This window comes from Schistocerca americana, chromosome 9, assembly GCF_021461395.2.
Source record: "Schistocerca americana isolate TAMUIC-IGC-003095 chromosome 9, iqSchAmer2.1, whole genome shotgun sequence".
Taxonomy (NCBI): Eukaryota; Metazoa; Arthropoda; class Insecta; order Orthoptera; family Acrididae; genus Schistocerca; species Schistocerca americana.
This window is the reverse complement of record NC_060127.1, coordinates 170884447-170901614: the sequence shown is the minus strand read 5'-3', so window position 1 is coordinate 170901614 and position 17168 is coordinate 170884447. Positions and strand designations below refer to the sequence as shown.

Below are 17168 nucleotides of genomic sequence, written 5' to 3'. Positions count from 1 at the left end.
ACTGATCAGGGCAAACAATTTCTTGTTGAAACTTTCTGGCAGATTAAAACTGTGTGCCGGACTGAGACTCGAACTCGGGACCTATGCCTTTCGGGGGCAAGTGCTCTACCGACTGAGCTACCCAAGCGCGACTCATGCCCCGGCTTCACAGCTTTAATTCCGCCAGTACCTCGTCTCCTACCTTCCAAACTTCACAGAAGCTCTCCTGCGAACTCTGCAGAACTAGCACTCCTGGAAGAAAGGATATTGCGAAGACATGGCTTAGCCACAGCCTGGGGGATGTTTCCAGAATGAAATTTTCACTCTACAGAGGAGTGTGCGCTGATATGAAACTTCCTGGTAGATTAAAACTGAGTGCCGGACCGAGACTCGAACTCGGGACCTTTTCCTTTCACGGGCAAGTGCTCAATTTCTTGTTCTCGGAATTTAATTTGTGCGCCTACCATTTTATCTAAGTTTCCCTTTTAGTCAAGTAGAATCAACCATGATTTTTAATTAGTACAGGTGGCGAACGAAAACCCAGCCCCGTGTATTAGACTATTTATTGTCGTCCGCTAATTGTCATCTATTGTTTCGAAGCTGTTGCTTCCATTTGCTTGTATGTCATTTCTTTATCATCTAATTACTACATGTTTATGTATTTATTGTTGTATCTGTTTGTGGCGGGCAACAATTCATGCGCAATTTGTACCCAAGGCCGGTTTTTTGTGCTTCAATCAGTATTTCATTATATGTGCTGTCGCTCTCTGGGATAAAAGGGTTACAATAGATAAAATGATATGTTATAGCCACCCACTCCACAAATATGCAAACCTTCTAGCACCAAATATGTTATAAATCAATGTGTTTTGGAAGAAAATACTGATTATTTTAAGCTGTGCTGTCCAGCTATACGGAATAACTAAGTCTTACAATGATCGTAGGGAAATTGAGACGAAGTAGTATATTATATACTGAAATCCTCATAAATTATGTACTTATTATGATACGATACATTGATTTGTGTACTGTCAATACAAATAGATAACAGAAGCTTAAGTATGTCATATATTTACCTGAAGACACTGTCAGTCAATAACATACATTAAATGTTTTAGATATTGGTGTCATGACTGCAGAAATCTATATCTAACTCATGTACATTTGAAGATAGCTTCCGGTTCCAGCTACAGCTGTAGAAAAGGTTTCAGAACAAAGACAATAAACGTATACTTAAACTTTATTGTGTATTTTACTTCATACATGTAATTGATACTGAATAATTCTACTCTTAAAGCTTTCAATGCAGAATTGGTCACATTGAGTAATTTACAGCAGATATCACAGTAACATATATACCTTGACATATATCCACAAGATAATACATTCGGTAGTTCTTCATAACTCAACAATGTTTATCATGATCAAGAAGCGTTCCAGCGTTTCTATAGCATGCAGATTGAGCGAGGTGATGATGCAGGAATTTTACAGTGTAGTATCAACGAACGTAGATTGATTTGGCATCCAACTGATACACATAAAAATAACTGCCCATCAATAGAGTAGCACCGATTCATGATGAACGTGGAAATCGTGAATTTTGGTAGTGTTATTTGTGATAGTTAAACTAGGCCCTGGCTCCAGTAGACTGCTGCCACAAGTCTGTGAAGCGTTTGTGGAACTACCTACGCAGTGACACTGAAATTGGAGTGAGCAAAATTGCAGGATTATTGGCGTCAGTTTAATGAGTTCAGTACGACGTATTTACTGAGCTACTGGCATTTGCGAAATATTGACATATGAATTCATCGCCACCGAGTGACTGGAACCAGAATTATATATGTGGTTGCTGAATACTGTGGTAGCAATTTCTAACCGACCCAAAAAGTTTCACTCACTTGGTTACCGCCAATAAACTGTTGTTTCAAGCACAGTCTGATTGGAGCTAGTAAACATGGTCCATGAAATAACAATCGTTAATGAAAAAGCGATCATTGTCGAAAGAAATATACAGATAAGCAGGTGACAGACGCTGGCACTACAATTAGACGTGTGTGGCAGCTGAATACTGTGATTCATTCTTATTGGTCCAGAAAAAAGTAGTGACAATAGCTCAGTCACCACTAGTACCTTGGCAATATTATATTGGTTCAGAAATTTGTAGGCCAAAAAAGAAAGCGTCGAACATGTAAATTTAATGTCACCTTAACACTGTCACGAATGGCGCCAGATTCATGCATAACTGAATGTCAGTGCTCTGTCCATTTTCTGCAACGGTAGTTGTATTAATTGAAATATTCAGCAATAAGTTGCACAAAAGAAATTTTATTCCCTTAACCGGCTTCAGGCACTTGGCGCCCTTCTGCAAAAGGTTGTAACTATAGCATCAGTTGCAAACAATGCGATAGTTACAACGTTGTGAAGAAGGACACTAAGTGCCCGAAACCAGTTAAGGAATAAAGTTTATTTTCTGTAACTGCTTGCTGATTATTTCAGTTAAAAAGTTGAACCTGCTGTCTAGCAGGTGCAGAAAACATGCTAATAACTGACCCACTGCTAATAAATGGTGACACTAGGCCATTAATAAGCGGCACCATTGGGAACTCTGTTATCAACGCTTCTTTGTGATAAGTGATTAAGATATAAAGATTATTTGGTCCCAAGATGACTGGCTCCAGAAGAACACATATGAATACAGTGACAGAGCAGAGAAATGTGTCACAGATTAGAGCAAGAACACTGGTAGCAGTAGGAATGCCCGTGTTGGGCTGACGCCAGAGATGGACTGGCGCCAGTGGAGGGTTGCCACCAAAGTAGGAATAGCGCCTGCGGGCAGCTGGCGCCAGTGAAGAACTAGTGCCAGTGAATATCGCCCATGACGGACGATCCAGTGGAGGACTGGTGCAGAGATGGGCTGGCGTTAGTGGACGACTGGCGCCAATGACATACTGCCGCCAATCATGTACTGGCGCCAACGTACTGGCGCCAATGTACTGGAGCCAGTGATGTACTAACCCCAGTTCAGGACACGCCAGTGATGTACTGGCGCAAGTAAATCATTGGCGCCAGTATATCTTTGATGGACTGGCGCTAGTGATGGACTGGCGCCAGTGAAACCCATAACTGTTCCTTAATGAATATTCAACTGCAAAATAGTCTGGTAGCGCTATTTGGCTGTTCCAGGAAAGTAATACATCAATAACTGGTTCGAGCACAATCGATTATTAATCGAGCTGTAGCCTTGACAACAAAGGATTAGCGCCAGCGACCGTAAATGAAGAAGCGCCCGTTGGGTCAGCGCTGCGGGCTGGCAGCGCCCAGCCAGCTCACTGCCGAGGCGCCTGCGGCAGCTCGGCCGGCAGCACGTGGGGCGGCGCGGGCTGGAGGCGCGCGGCGACCACGGTCAGCTCCGGGTTGGCCTCGCCCGTCGCGTGGAAGACGACGCGGCCGGCGGGCGCGTAGCTGGCGTACGGCAGCCGGAAGACGACGCTCATGCCGGCGCGGACGGCGGCGCGCGCCGAAGCCACGCCGGTGCAGTCGCCCTTGGCCGCCCGCAGTCCGCGCTGCGCCGCCAGCTCCAGGCTGCAGCGCATCATCCGCGACGCGATGCCTGCCACAGGCACACAGAACACACTGCCAGCGCAGGCTAAACTGTGCCTTCCCGGTATCGGTGATTTCTGTGAATGCTACTTTTCGTCAACTGTGATTTTCAGTTGGAATTCAAAATCGCAGTTTACTATGTCACAAATCGACTCAACAGAAAACCAGGAATACGGGAGGCGATTCTTATCAAAAAGCAGATAAAGATAAATCAACAGTGAACACCTAACTTCCTGAAGAGGATCTCAGCAGAGGGGTCGAAATGTCGATGGTCATGACGCGGCCTAACAGTTCAGATCATTTTAACTTCAAAACTAAACCACTATAATTTGATAATGCTTTGACCTTCTCCACCAGACATCACAGTGCCTAGAGTATCAGCAACCAAACTGACAGCCTGCAGCCGCGGGTTGCCCGCTTCGCAGGCACACCGAAGCACTACACAACCGACGGGCAATATTGATGAACGGCCACAAAAACAACAACAACAACAACAACAACACAGCAAAGACACCAGCGGCCACAAGGGGCCACTACAGACCCACATAAACATAAGGAAGAGGTCGCTGGAGATCCCGGAACTATTTTCACACGTCAAACCACGTGATGGAAAATAGTTCCGAGGTACTCATCTGCCGAAGCGCTATAAAGGCCGGCGCTCGGCCGCACATCGGCAGTTCATCGACCGCCAGCAGACGTGGATAGCTGCCGCCCCAGCATCCCGGCTTGGATCTTCTCGCTGATCTCTGGATTAGGCTCGGTATATCAGAGAAGTCTCTGGCAGAGACTAGTAGGAAATTATTTCCGTTGTTTTCTATATTATTCTTGTGAGTAGTTGTGATTCGAAGACGGATCACTGATTTTGTGTTGGTGTTATACTTGGAGAATTTGTTTTGGTTAATTGAACAGTCCAATAAATTGTTTTCGGACTTTGATCGTTAATTTCTTCTGCTTACGCAGACATATCAGTGGCGATGAGTATGGGATCTGCAGCGACCTCTTCCTTATGTTTATGTGGGCCAGTGGTGGCACCTGGTGGCCGCTGGTGTCTTTGCTGTATTGCTGTTGTTGTTGTTGTTGTTGTTGTGGCCATTCATCAATCTCGCCTGTTGGTTGTGTAGTACTTTGGTGTGCCTGCAAAGTGGGCAACCTGCGGCTGCAGGCTACCAGTTTGGTTACTGATACTCAAGGCGCCGTGATGTCTGGTGGAGGCCACAGCAGATAAAATATTATATACAGGCTGATTTTTTTCCAACACGTAGAAACCCTAGGGATTGATCGATGAGAGGATATGGGACGAAAAAGGTCTAATGAACTTATGTCCGGAAATGCATGTTTTCCATGATGGAAGCCATTTATTCAATCATTCATTGTTACAGAGACTGCGGTCTAATAGGCTTTATACCATGCACCCACAGTTACAGTATGTGTTCAAAATACATTCCATGTGCCCAAACGCATGCGTGTAAGCACTGTAGCATGTTCTGTCTCAGCCCTTCACATCGGCCATGCCGTATCCAAACAGTTTCAAAGACTGCACGAATACGCTGCTCCATGGTCTCCAAATCTGGAATGGGCTTTGCATACACGATACTTTTGAGATGTCCCCATAGCCGGCCACTGTGGCCAAGCGGTTCTAGGCTGATGCTACGGTCGCAGGTTCGAATCTTGCCTCGGGCATGGATTTGTGTGATGTCCTTAGGTTAGTTAGATTTAAGTAGTTCTAAGTCTAGGGGACTGATGACCTGAGATCTTAAGTCCCATAGTGATTAGAGCTATTTGAACCATTTTTGATGGTCCCATAACCAGAAATAGCACGGCTTGACATCTGGTGAACGAGTACGCCATGCAACTGAGTATCCTCGTCTGATCCACCGACCTGGGAAGACACGATTCAGACGCGTGCGGACGTTAACGGCGAAGTGGACTGTAGCACCGTCACGTAACGGCTACATAACCATTCGAATCATCAACATTTCTTCCAGGAGGGGAGGCAGTCAGCCGCAGGAAACGCCAGTAGTTCCGGCCTGTTAGGTGACGTGGAAGGAAGACTGGTTCCAAAATATGGTCACCAATTATCCTGGCCCACAGTTTCCGGTTGCGCCGATGCTAATGATTCCCTGTCACCACACCACGAGGGTTCTGCACACCATCCAACAGATGACTGTTGTGAAAGCTGAAGATACCACTCTGCGTAAAGATGACCTCATCTGTGAGTAGGATGGATGACATATATCCCTGAATCGTGGTTGTCTGGTGAAGAAACGAGTGAAAAAACGGCTCCCGATGTGGAAAGTCTGTCCCTTTTAAGTCCTGCACACACTGGAAGTGATAAGGGTCGTAAGAATTGTCGTGAAGAATGTTCGACACGGTCGTCTGGCTAACCTTGTACGGGCGGCCCAACTGCCTGGTACTGACGCGGCGGCCACCTTCCACAGTGTTAATCACATTTTCCTCCCGGTCCCTGCTGTCCGAACATTTCTGGTACGTCCTTCATGATTTCCTGCTTCCTGAAATGACCCTGTCTCAGACAAACGGCGAAACACTGTTGCAAACATTGAATGCTGTCAATGCCTGGATATGTCTCCGGATACAACCTTGCTGTCCGCTGCTCCTTGCCGTTTGCCTTTCCGTAAATAAACACCACGTCGGCAAACTCCCGATTCGAATACGGAACCATTGCGTAGAACGCTATATCACATCCACTACAAGGTGAGTCAGCAAGAGAGGAGGGAACCACGCACACTGCAACTGTAGCTGTACTGTACAGAGCGTATTAGATCGCAGTATCCGTGAAAATATAAACAAGGAAACCATGCATTTCCGGACATAAGTTCATTAGACCTTTTTTGTTTCGCATCCCTTGATCGATCAATCCCTAGAGTTTGCACGCTGTGGAAAATATCACCCTGTAAACTGCCTTGTTCGTGTAGAAGCACTTTTATTCATAATTCGTGACCGGTTCCGATCCTAATATTCACACCAGACTTTGCAAAATGGTTCAAATGGCTCTGAGCACTATGGGACTCAACTTCTGAGGTCATCAGTTCCGTAGAACTTAGAACTATTTAAACCTAAGGACATCACACACATCCATGCCCGAGGCAGGATTCGAACCTGTGACCGAAGCGGTCCAGACTTTGCAGTTTAGACAGCAACAGAATAGAGGGAAACCTGTAACGTAATAAACAATAAGTTAAAAATAAATGGACGACCTGTTGTTGTTGTGGTCTTCAGTCCTGAGACTGGTTTGATGCAGCTCTCCATGCTACTCTATCCTGTGCAAGCTTCTTCATCTCCCAGTACCTACTGCAACCTACATCCTTCTGAGTCTGCTTTGTGTATTCATCTCTTGGTCTCCCCCTACGATTTTTACCCTCCACGCTGCTCTCCAATACTAAATTGGTGATCCCTTGATGCCTCAGAACATGTCCTACCAACCGATCCCTTCTTCTCGTCAAGTTGTGCCACAAACTTCTCTCCTCCCCAATCCTATTCAATACTTCCTCATTGGTTACGTGATCTACCAATCTAATCTTCAGCATTCTTCTGTAGCACCACATTTCTAAAGCTTCTATTCTCTTCTTGTACAAACTATTTGCCGTCCATGTTTCACTTCCATACATGGCTACACTCCATACAAATACTTTCAGAAATGACTTCCTGACACTTAAATCAATACTCGATGTTAACAAATTTCTCTTCTTCAGAAACGCTTTCCTTGCCATTGCCAGTCTACATTTTATATCTTCTCTACTTCGACCATCATCAGTTATTTTGCTCCCCAAATAGCAAAACTCCTTTACTACTTTAAGTGTCTCATTTCCTAATCTAATTCCCTCAGCATCACCCGACTTAATTCGACTACATTCCATTATCGTCGTTTTGCTTTTGTTGATGTTCATCTTATACCCTCCTTTCAAGACACTGTCCATTCCGTTCAGCTGCTCTTCCAAGTCCTTTGCTGTGTCTGACAGAATTACAATGTCATCGGCGAACCTCAAAGTTTTTATTTCTTCTCCATGCATTTTAATACCTACTCCGAATTTTTCTTTTGTTTCCTTTACTGCTTGTTCAATATACAGATTGAATAACATCGGGGATAGGCTACAACCCTGTCTTATTCCCTTCCCAACCACTGCTTCCCTTTCATGTCCCTCGACTGTTATAACTGCCACCTGGTTTCTGTACAAATTGTAAATAGCCTTTCGCTCCCTGTATTTTACCCCTGCCACCTTTAGAATTTGAAAGAGAGTATTCGAGTCAACATTGATGGACGACCTATCTAAACTAAACTAAAACTAAACTCCTCCCGAACAGGCCATGAAGGCGGAAAGGTACCGACCGGCCGCCGTGTCATCCTCAGAACACGGGCGTCACTGGATTCGGATATGGAGAGTGGTCAACACACCTCACTCCCGGCCGTATGTCAGCTTCCAAGACTGGAGCCGCTACTTCTCAGTCAAGTAGCTCCTCAGTTTGCCTCACAAAGGCTGAGTGGACCCCGCTTGCCAACAGCGCTTGGCAGTCCGGATGGTGCTAGCCCAGCCCGACAGCGCTTAGCTTCGGTGATCTCACGGCAACCGGTGTTACCACTGGGGCAAGACCGTTGGCCTGGACGACTTCTCGATAGTGGTCAAAGGTGTTACGCCTCTGTCGTCGTCCACATCTCTAGAAAACCAGCGGCGCCCTGCAGCTCATCTTTGTTATACGCAAACTCCCGCAGAAGGACTTCCACTAACGTGCTAACTGATGCTATTGGCTGGGTCAGTTATACTTTTTCACGTTATGTAAAATTTTAACTGTATAACATACAAATTGATATTTGGATGTAACTTACGGTGACACCCAGCATAGTATTATGGATTGTATTCCTATTGTCTGACATGTAGTGCATACGTCGTATCCTGTATTGGCTAGAGATGACGTAGGGCAACAGGCAAGGGGAGAGCTTCCGTTCTTTAACTACAGGACACCGCCATATAGTCAGCAGTCGACATCAGTAGGTTGTAACAAAAGCTGCTGCTCCACTGTCGTCTCCACACGTCATCACTAGGCATAATTTATATTTAACCTAGTATTTTTATATTATATGTTTCCCTCTATTCATCTGTACTCTATATTACAGAGTATGGTCCGAAGATGCATTGCAGATCAGGACCGGTCTTCACTTGTGAGTAAAACTGCTTATATGCCAACAAGTCTCTTTTGCATGATATTTTGTTATTGTTCATTGTGATAGCTGCTGTTTGGGAATATGATCAACTTACATTGTCTCTGCAGAGTTGGAAAAGACATTTGATCATATTGTATATCGTGGTCGTGCGGTAGCGTTCTCGCTTCCCGCACCCGGGTTCCCGGCTTCGGTTCCCGGCGGGGTCAGGGATTTTCTCTGCCTCGTGATGACTGGGTGTTGTGTGATGTCCTTAGGTTAGTTAGGTTTAAGTAGTTCTAAGTTCTAGGGGACTGATGACCTCAGATGTTAAGTCCCATAGTGCTCAGAGCCACATTGTATAGCAAGACATGTTCAGAGTGCTGAAGAAAGCTGGTCCAAAATACAGAGACATGCTTCCATAGTAACTAAGTGGCTGTGATTAGGAATTATTATCAGGAGCAAGAAGCACAAACTAGAAGAGACCCGAGACAACGGTGTGTTCTCTCTCTCTCTCTCTCTCTCTCTCTCTCCTCTACATTCAGTGTTTACATGCAGAGACCTATTGACTAAGTCCGCGAAATTACTGGCGTGGGTTCAAATGGCTCTGAGCACTATGGGACTTAGAACTACTTAAACCTAACTAACCTAAGGACATCACACACATCCATGCCCGAGGCAGGATTCGAACCTGCGACTGTAGCGGTCGCGCGGTTCCAACTGTAGCGCCTAGAACCGCTCGGCCACTTCGGCCGGCACTGGGGTGGGAATTAAAATTAATGCGCAGAAGATAGACAAGCTACTTCAAGCAGATGATATTGTTGTGGTCACGGGGATGAAAGTAGATGTAGAGTAGGTCCTCAACACAATGGAAATAATTTTCTGCAATCCCTGTGGAATGAGAATAAAACAGCGGAAAGACTAAAGTGATGACATGCAGTAGCAAATAAGAATACGAACATTTAGGAGAAAGAATTGGAAGAGAGGAGCCAGAAGTGATAGAGGAGTTCACCTTTTTGGGAAGCAGGATCAGAAGGAATGGTAGAAGCTGGAAAGAAATACTGAGCATAATACAACAGGTCACAACTGAATTTAATTTGAGGAAGAATTTACTCACCACCTAGAACGTCACTCTGGAAATAAGGAAACGGATCATGGAGGGTGGCCCTATACAATTGTGAAACCTTGGCAGTACGAAAACAAGAGAGAAGACGACTGGAGGCGCTGCAGATATGGTGCTACAGGAAGATGAAGAAGATCAGCCGGAGAGCCAGAGTTACCAACGAAGAGGTGTTGAGACGAGTACAGGAAACCAAATCTCTGTAGAGGCACATCCAAACAAGAAGAGACAAACTCGTAGGACACGTTTTAAGCCACAATAACACCACTGGAACAATAGCAGTATGTTTTCGTATGTCCGTCCATCTACATCTACATACATACTCCGCAATCCACTATACGGTGCGTGGCGAAGGGTACCTCGTACCACAACTAGCATCTTCTCTCCCTGTTCCACTCCCAAACAGAATGAGGGAAAAATGACTGGCTATATGCCTCTGTACGAGCCCTAATCTCTCTTATCTTATCTTTGTGGTCTTTGCGCGAAATGTAAGTTGGCGGCAGTAAAATTGTACTGCAGTCTGCCTCAAATGCTGGTTTTCTAGATTTCCAGAGCAGCTATTCACGAAAAGAACGCCTCCTTTCCTCTAGAGACTCCCACCCGAGTTCCTGAAACATTTCCGTAACACTCGCGTGATGATCAAACCTACCAGTAACAAATCTAGCAGCCCGTCTCTGAATTGCTTCTATGTCCTCCCTCAATCCGACCTGGTAGGGATCCCAAACGCTCGAGCAGTACTCAAGGATTGGTCGTATTAGTGTTTTATAAGCGGTCTCCTTTACAGATGAACCACTTCTTCCCAAAATTCTGCCAATGAACCGAAGACGACTATCCGCTTTCCCCACAACTGCCATTACATGCTTGCCCCATTTCATATCGCTCTGCAATGTTACGCCCAAATATTTAATCGCGCTGCACTACTAATGGAGTATTCAAACATTAAAGGATTCTTTTCCCTATTCATTTGCATTAATTTACATTTATCTATATTTAGATTTAGCTGCCATTGTTTACACCAATCACAAATCCTGTCCAAGTCATCTTGTATCCTCCTACAGTCACTCAACGACGACACCTTCCCGTGCACCACAGCATCATCGGCAAACAGCCGCACATTGCTATCCACCCTATCTAAAAGATCATTTATGTAGATAGAAAACAGCGGACCTACCACATTTCCCTGGGGTACTCCAGATGATGCTCTCACCTCCGATGAACACTCACCATCGAGGACAACGTACTGGGTTCTATTACTTAAGAAGTCTTCGAGCCACTCACATACTTGGGAACCAATCCCATATGCTCGTACCTTAGTCTGCAGTGGGGCACCGAGTCAAACGTTTTCCGAAAGTCAAGGAATATGGCATCCGTCTGATACCCATCACCCATGGTGCGCAAGATACCTGACTGGAGGTTTGAAGGACTCCGGCCGTTCACTTATGTCATAAAATGGATCACCTACAGCCGTCCTTAGGATGTTATATATTACATGGCTACCAGTTTCAATGCTTCAGTGCACCACCTTCAGGCCTTAAATGACGCTGAAGGTTTAACTCAAATCGTATGCGCGATTCCATCAGTGGCCAACATCTATGAACAGGTTTTCGCAGACTGGTTGCTAATAGGTAGTTGATGGTTGGAGACCCAACATCGTTGTTACAGATAGTCTCCGAAAACCAGTTCATAGGTGTTGGCCACTGATGGAATCGTGCATACAATTTGAGTTGACCCCTCAGCGTCAGTTAAGGATTAAAGATGGTGTAATGAAGCATCGAAACAGGTTGCCAGATAATAAATAACATTGTATGGACAGCTGTAGGTGCCCCATTTTATTGGAGTAGCAGAATGAGTCATTGAGGGAAGGAACCGCTGGGAGCGACCAAGGACGCGATATATGCACCAAAACAAGGAAAAAATATCCAGTAACGTATGCTCTAAAATGCATACCTTAAAAGTTATGAGCACTTGTTCATTAGAAGAGTTGTGTTTCAAAGTAGCGAAGATGAATAAGTGCTCACGGCTCTTAAGGTATGTATTTTAGGGCACATGTTTATTGGACAATTTTTATTGTTTTCGTTCATACCACCACTTCCCAAAATATGGAAAGCAAAGAGCTTGCATTAGAAGAGACTTGTTTCACAATATCGAAAATCAAAGATTGCTCATAGCTCCTAAGGTATGCGGTTTAGAGACAATGTTTACTTCACGTTTTTGTTTAGAATGATTCTTCCTGTCATATCCCTGGATATTGACCAGCACATCTGAAGCAACCTTTATAACCAGGAGAACTGTAAGCGAAGATGAGGTGCTATGTTCTAGCCTAGAAAAATGTGCGTGCTGAGCATTTCAGCAACTTGTCACTGAAGTCACTATGTGATATGAAAGAAATGATAAATAAATGTGAAATACGATGTGACAGAATAACGAAAATTTCATTCTCCCCCCGTCAAATCCATCCCACAGCCCTAAATATTCTGCTAAGTAGTTGTTAATAAAGACTTAGTTATGTGCTTTAATGTTGGCAGTTTGCAAGTAAAAAGGGTGAGAAGTACGGATTTTTCCAGTTGAAAGTCGACTTCGGGGAGGTTTTATGTGCAATACTTGGAGATTCAAACAAAATATAATTGCGCAGGCTTCCGCGGCCGCAGTCAGTTGATCTTCTGATCACAGTCAACTACTTGCAGAGCGTACGGCTTTTTGTTTGTATGTAAATAAGGAACATATCACGAACCAAGTGTGTCTATGACGTCACCTAACGGGGTACTGCCGTGGTTAGCACTCTAAACTCGCATTCGCGAGGACGACGGTTCAAACCCACGTCTGGCCATCCTGATCTACGTACGTTTACCTTGGTTTCCGTGAATCGCTTAAGGCAAATGCCGGAATGGTTCCTTCCAAAGGGCGTGGCTGCTTTCGTTCTCCGTCCTCCCTTAATTCGAGCTTGTTCTCCGTCTCTAATGATCTCATTGTCGACGGTCGACGGTCGACGGTACATTAAACACTAATCTCCTTCTCCCTCCCCCCCCCCCCCCCCCCCAGGCCTGCTCCCCCTCCACCCTCACCGTATGTCGTCAATGATCTATAGATTGTGCTACGTGTGGATTTCTAAAAATGGTTCAAATGGCTCTGAGCACTATGGGACTTAACATCTGTGGTCATCAGTCCCCTAGAACTTAGAACTACTTAAACCTAACTAACCTAAGGACATCACACAACACCCAGTCATCACGAGGCAGAGAAAGGCGTTCTAAATTTTTGAGTATGCTGCAGCTGCGTAAGCGCAGAAACAAGGGTTTACGGCGGCGCCTGCTAACATCGCAAGTTAATACACTACTGGCCATTAAAATTGCTACACCACGTAGATGACATGCTACAGACGCGAAATTTAACCGACAGGAAGAAGATGCTATGATATGCAAATGACTAGCATTTCAGAGCATTCACACAAGGTGGGCGCCGGTGGCGACACTTACAACGTGCTGACATGAGGAAAGTTTCCAACCGATTTCTCATACACAAACAGCAGTTGACCGGCGTTGCCTGGTGAAACGTTGTTGTGATGCCTCGTGTAAGGAGGAGAAATGCGTACCATCACGTTTCCGACTTTGATAAACGTCGGATTGTAGCCTATCGCGATTGCCGGTTAATCGTATCGCGACGATGCTGCTCGCGTTGGTCTAGATCCAATGACTGGTAGCAGAATATGGAGTCGGTGGGTTCAGGAGGGTATTACGGAACGCCGTGCTGGATTCCAACGGCCTCGTATCGCTAGCAGTCGAGATGACAGGCATCTCATCCTCATGGCCGTAACGGATCGTGTAGCCACGTCTCGATCCCTGAGTCAACAGATGGGGACGCTTGCAAGACAACAACCATCTGCACGAACAGTTCGACGACATTTGCAGCAGCATGGACTATCAACTCGGTGACTCTGGCTGCGGTTACCCTTGACGCTGCATCACAGACAGGAGCGATAGCGATGGTGTACTCAACGACGAACCTGGGTGCACGAATGGCATAACGTCATTTTTTTCGGATGAGTCCAGGTTCTGTTTACAGCCTCATGATGGTCGCATCCGTATTAGGCGACATCGCGGTGAATGCACGTTGGAAGCGTGTATTCGTCATCGCCATACTGGCGTATCACCCTGCGTGATGATATGGAGTACCACTGGTTACACGTCTCGGTCACCACTTGTTCGCATTGACGGCACTTTGAACAGTGGACGTTACATTTCAGATGTGTTACTACCCGTGGCTCTACCCTTGATTCGATGGCTGCGAAACCCTACATTTCAGCAGGATAATGCACGACTGCATGTTGCAGGTCCTGTACTGGCCTTTCTGGATACAGAAAATGTTCGACTGCTGCCCTGGTCAGTACATTCTCCAGATCTATCACCAATTGAAAACGTCCGGTCAATGGTGGGCGTGCAACTGTCTCGTCACAATACGCCAGTCACTACTGTTGATGAACTGTGGTATCGTATTGAAGCTGCATGGGCAGCTGTACCTGTACACGTCATCCAAGCTCTGTTTGACTCAATGCCCAGGTCTATCAAGGCCGTTATTACGGCCAGAGGTGGTTGTTCTGGGTACTGGTTTCTCAGGATCTATGCACCCAAATTGCGCGAAGATGTAATCACATGTCAGTTCTATATATAATATATTTGTCAAATGAATACCTGTTTATCATCTGCATTTCTTCTTGATGTAGCAATTTTAATGGCCAGTAGCGTATATTCTGGCCGAGCTCACTTCCATTATAGAGACGGATTTTGTGCTTTCGTGTCTTCTTAGTTCCGCAGAAAAATTCGTAAGAAAATCAGCAAATGGGGGAAAAAATTTACAGTCTTGGAACTTCAGGAATATACTCATATTGGGTACAGTAATAAGAAACAGGAAAGTACCCCTTCGCAGGGAAGGCGCGTCCCCCTTATATCAACTCCAAAAGTCAGTTTGTACCATATTTTAAATTTATACGCAAAACGGTAATTTTTCGAACGGAGCTCTTATTAATAAATATATTCCTCGCAAAATTGTACACGGAAAAGATCTTGTGCATCTTTTCATTTATACGAATGGTATTTGATATATAAGAATTGGAACAGAATTCTTTTAACGTAATAGTCTGAAGTTTTTGTTACTTAGCAAAGTATTTAAATGAAAAGCGTAATTAAGTGTACGGAAATATTTCGTAGCCTATATATTCTTGACTCGTACTCCAGTACGAGTCAACAATGGAAAGGTCAAGTTCCCCTTCCCATTCACTCAGCGCTCCCCTACCTCTATTGTCGCTACCGTTTGTTCCTATCCAGTGTGCAGTTCAGTTGAGTTAACGTCGTGCCAGAGAGTTCTGTTTTTGTGATAGTATTTATCAGTTTGTGGTGTTATGAAGCGCTTCTTCTTAGTCTCATTTGTTTTGTCAGGACTGAGAAAACAATAATGCTGGACCCTAATACCTGTTATATTTGTGGTAAATCTGTTTCGGAAGAGCCATCAGTAGTGACGAAGGGCTTAGAAACTCTGAAACGCGTCAGAAAGGAACGGAAGGATGGGGCTCATAATCTTCTACAGAACGAAGGACTGAGTGAAGTGCATAAGGTATGTCGACTTGAATATATTGAGGAATGTAATATCAGGAAACTAATTAATCAGAATGTTGCACAAGTAGATGATATAAGTTTGAGAGATGCTCTTCCTCTTATCCATTCTACTTCAAAAAATAGTGTTTCATATGTGCTGGAAAGTGTTACAGAGGCGGAAACAAAGAAACGACTCCACAAAAGCCGTGGAGTGTTAGAAGTTCACTCTTAAACTGTGAAACATACGCTGCTTGAGAAAGCAGAGAAACGCACTTATGATTTCGGTAGAAGGGTTGCCGAACACATCAACACTGTTTTGTGTTTAGTAACTGCAGAAGCCCATTATCATGAAGATTGCTACTCCAAATTAGTGTCGAGCCCTGCCTCTGTTCGAAATAGAAGCCGCCCTCAAGATACCAACTTTGATGCCGCTTTTCAAGAAAATTCGCAGAACACTTCAGCTATAGTTGCAACAACACACTCCTTTAGTTTATAAGGAGTAATTGTGATAATTGGGATCTGGTTTAGTAGCTTCTCAGAAAGTAAACTGTTGCAAAGCTGTGTCTGTTGGTGATGAAGCTCTTTGAACAACAATTACTGTCTCGCCAAAATTTGGTTCTCTGAAGCTTAAGCGAACAAGCAGCGTCAGGACAATGTGCATGTCAACAGTTAGGCTTGAAAAATATATAACTGAAGTAGATACAATGCAGCTATTTCTGAGAATACTGTGAGCGTTTCAGTCACCTAAGAAATTAAAGGATTGCTTCACGTACGAATTATCGAGTGTACTAATATCTCTGACAGCAGTGGATTGATGAGGAAAATAAAAAAGTCGTCGCTGTACAGTATTCTCACTCAAGTACCTGAAAGGAATTTTGACAGTAATGAATCAAAGTTCTTTGTTATAGATGGAAGGTTTCTTATCCACCATGTCGTGTGGTCCGAGAATGGAATTTTTGGTGACGTTTATAAAACCTTAATAGCCTATATTCAGTGACGTTATAAAGATGATGTTACTGTTGTATTTGACAGATATTCAGAATGAAACCATTGAACGCCAAAGGTGAACGGTGTAGCGGACCTCACGAGAAATTTTCTTTCATGACGAGACATTATGTGTTGAATCACAGTCCGCCTTTCGTAGCAACCTCAGCAATAAGAAAATTTTATTACACAGCTTTTACAAAACACTAAGATTGCCGATGACGATGCAGATGTTGAAACTATTGCAAAAGCAATAGATGTCTCAAAATTTTACCAGCAAGTGATTACAGGGGGTCAAGCTGTAGATCTTCTTGTGCTACTTATCGCTCTTGCTCCAGACGACACAGACGTAATCCTGGTGAAGGGAGGTAAAGGTAGCATCAGGACAAGGTGTTACAGCTCTAAAGATATACGCAACTCCTCACTCATTCTTGAACGCAAGAATTCAGTACTGTTTCTTGATACAGCAAGTGGTTGCGACAGCACTTCAGCCTTGTTTGGGAAAGGAAAGCTGCAAGCTTTCCAACTATTCAACCGGTATCCTCAACTTCATTATAAGTCACAGATATTCAACGGTCCTCCTTCCTCTCCTGATACCATTGCAAAAGCAGGAGCGAAATGTATACTCTCTCTGCACAAAAACAGTAGAGAGTCCTGATGACGACTTAAATGCTATTCGATTTAAATGTTTTAATGTACTTGTGGGTCAAGCAAACAATGCTGTCATACGCTCTCGCCCGTCACCCAT

General features: G+C 44.5%; 1 protein-coding gene across 1 annotated transcript in view; it reads right to left on the bottom strand.

Annotated features, from left to right (window-relative positions):
* Positions 1-1203: 1203 nt before the first annotated feature.
* The window catches only part of LOC124550925, a 236299-nt gene continuing 220334 nt past the window's right edge, over positions 1204-17168 (bottom strand). Inside the window, exon 6 of the mRNA XM_047125721.1 lies at positions 1204-3589. Within this exon, the coding sequence (XP_046981677.1) occupies positions 3306-3589 (284 nt within the window). The 3' untranslated portion in view covers positions 1204-3305. The remainder of the gene's footprint in view (positions 3590-17168) is intronic.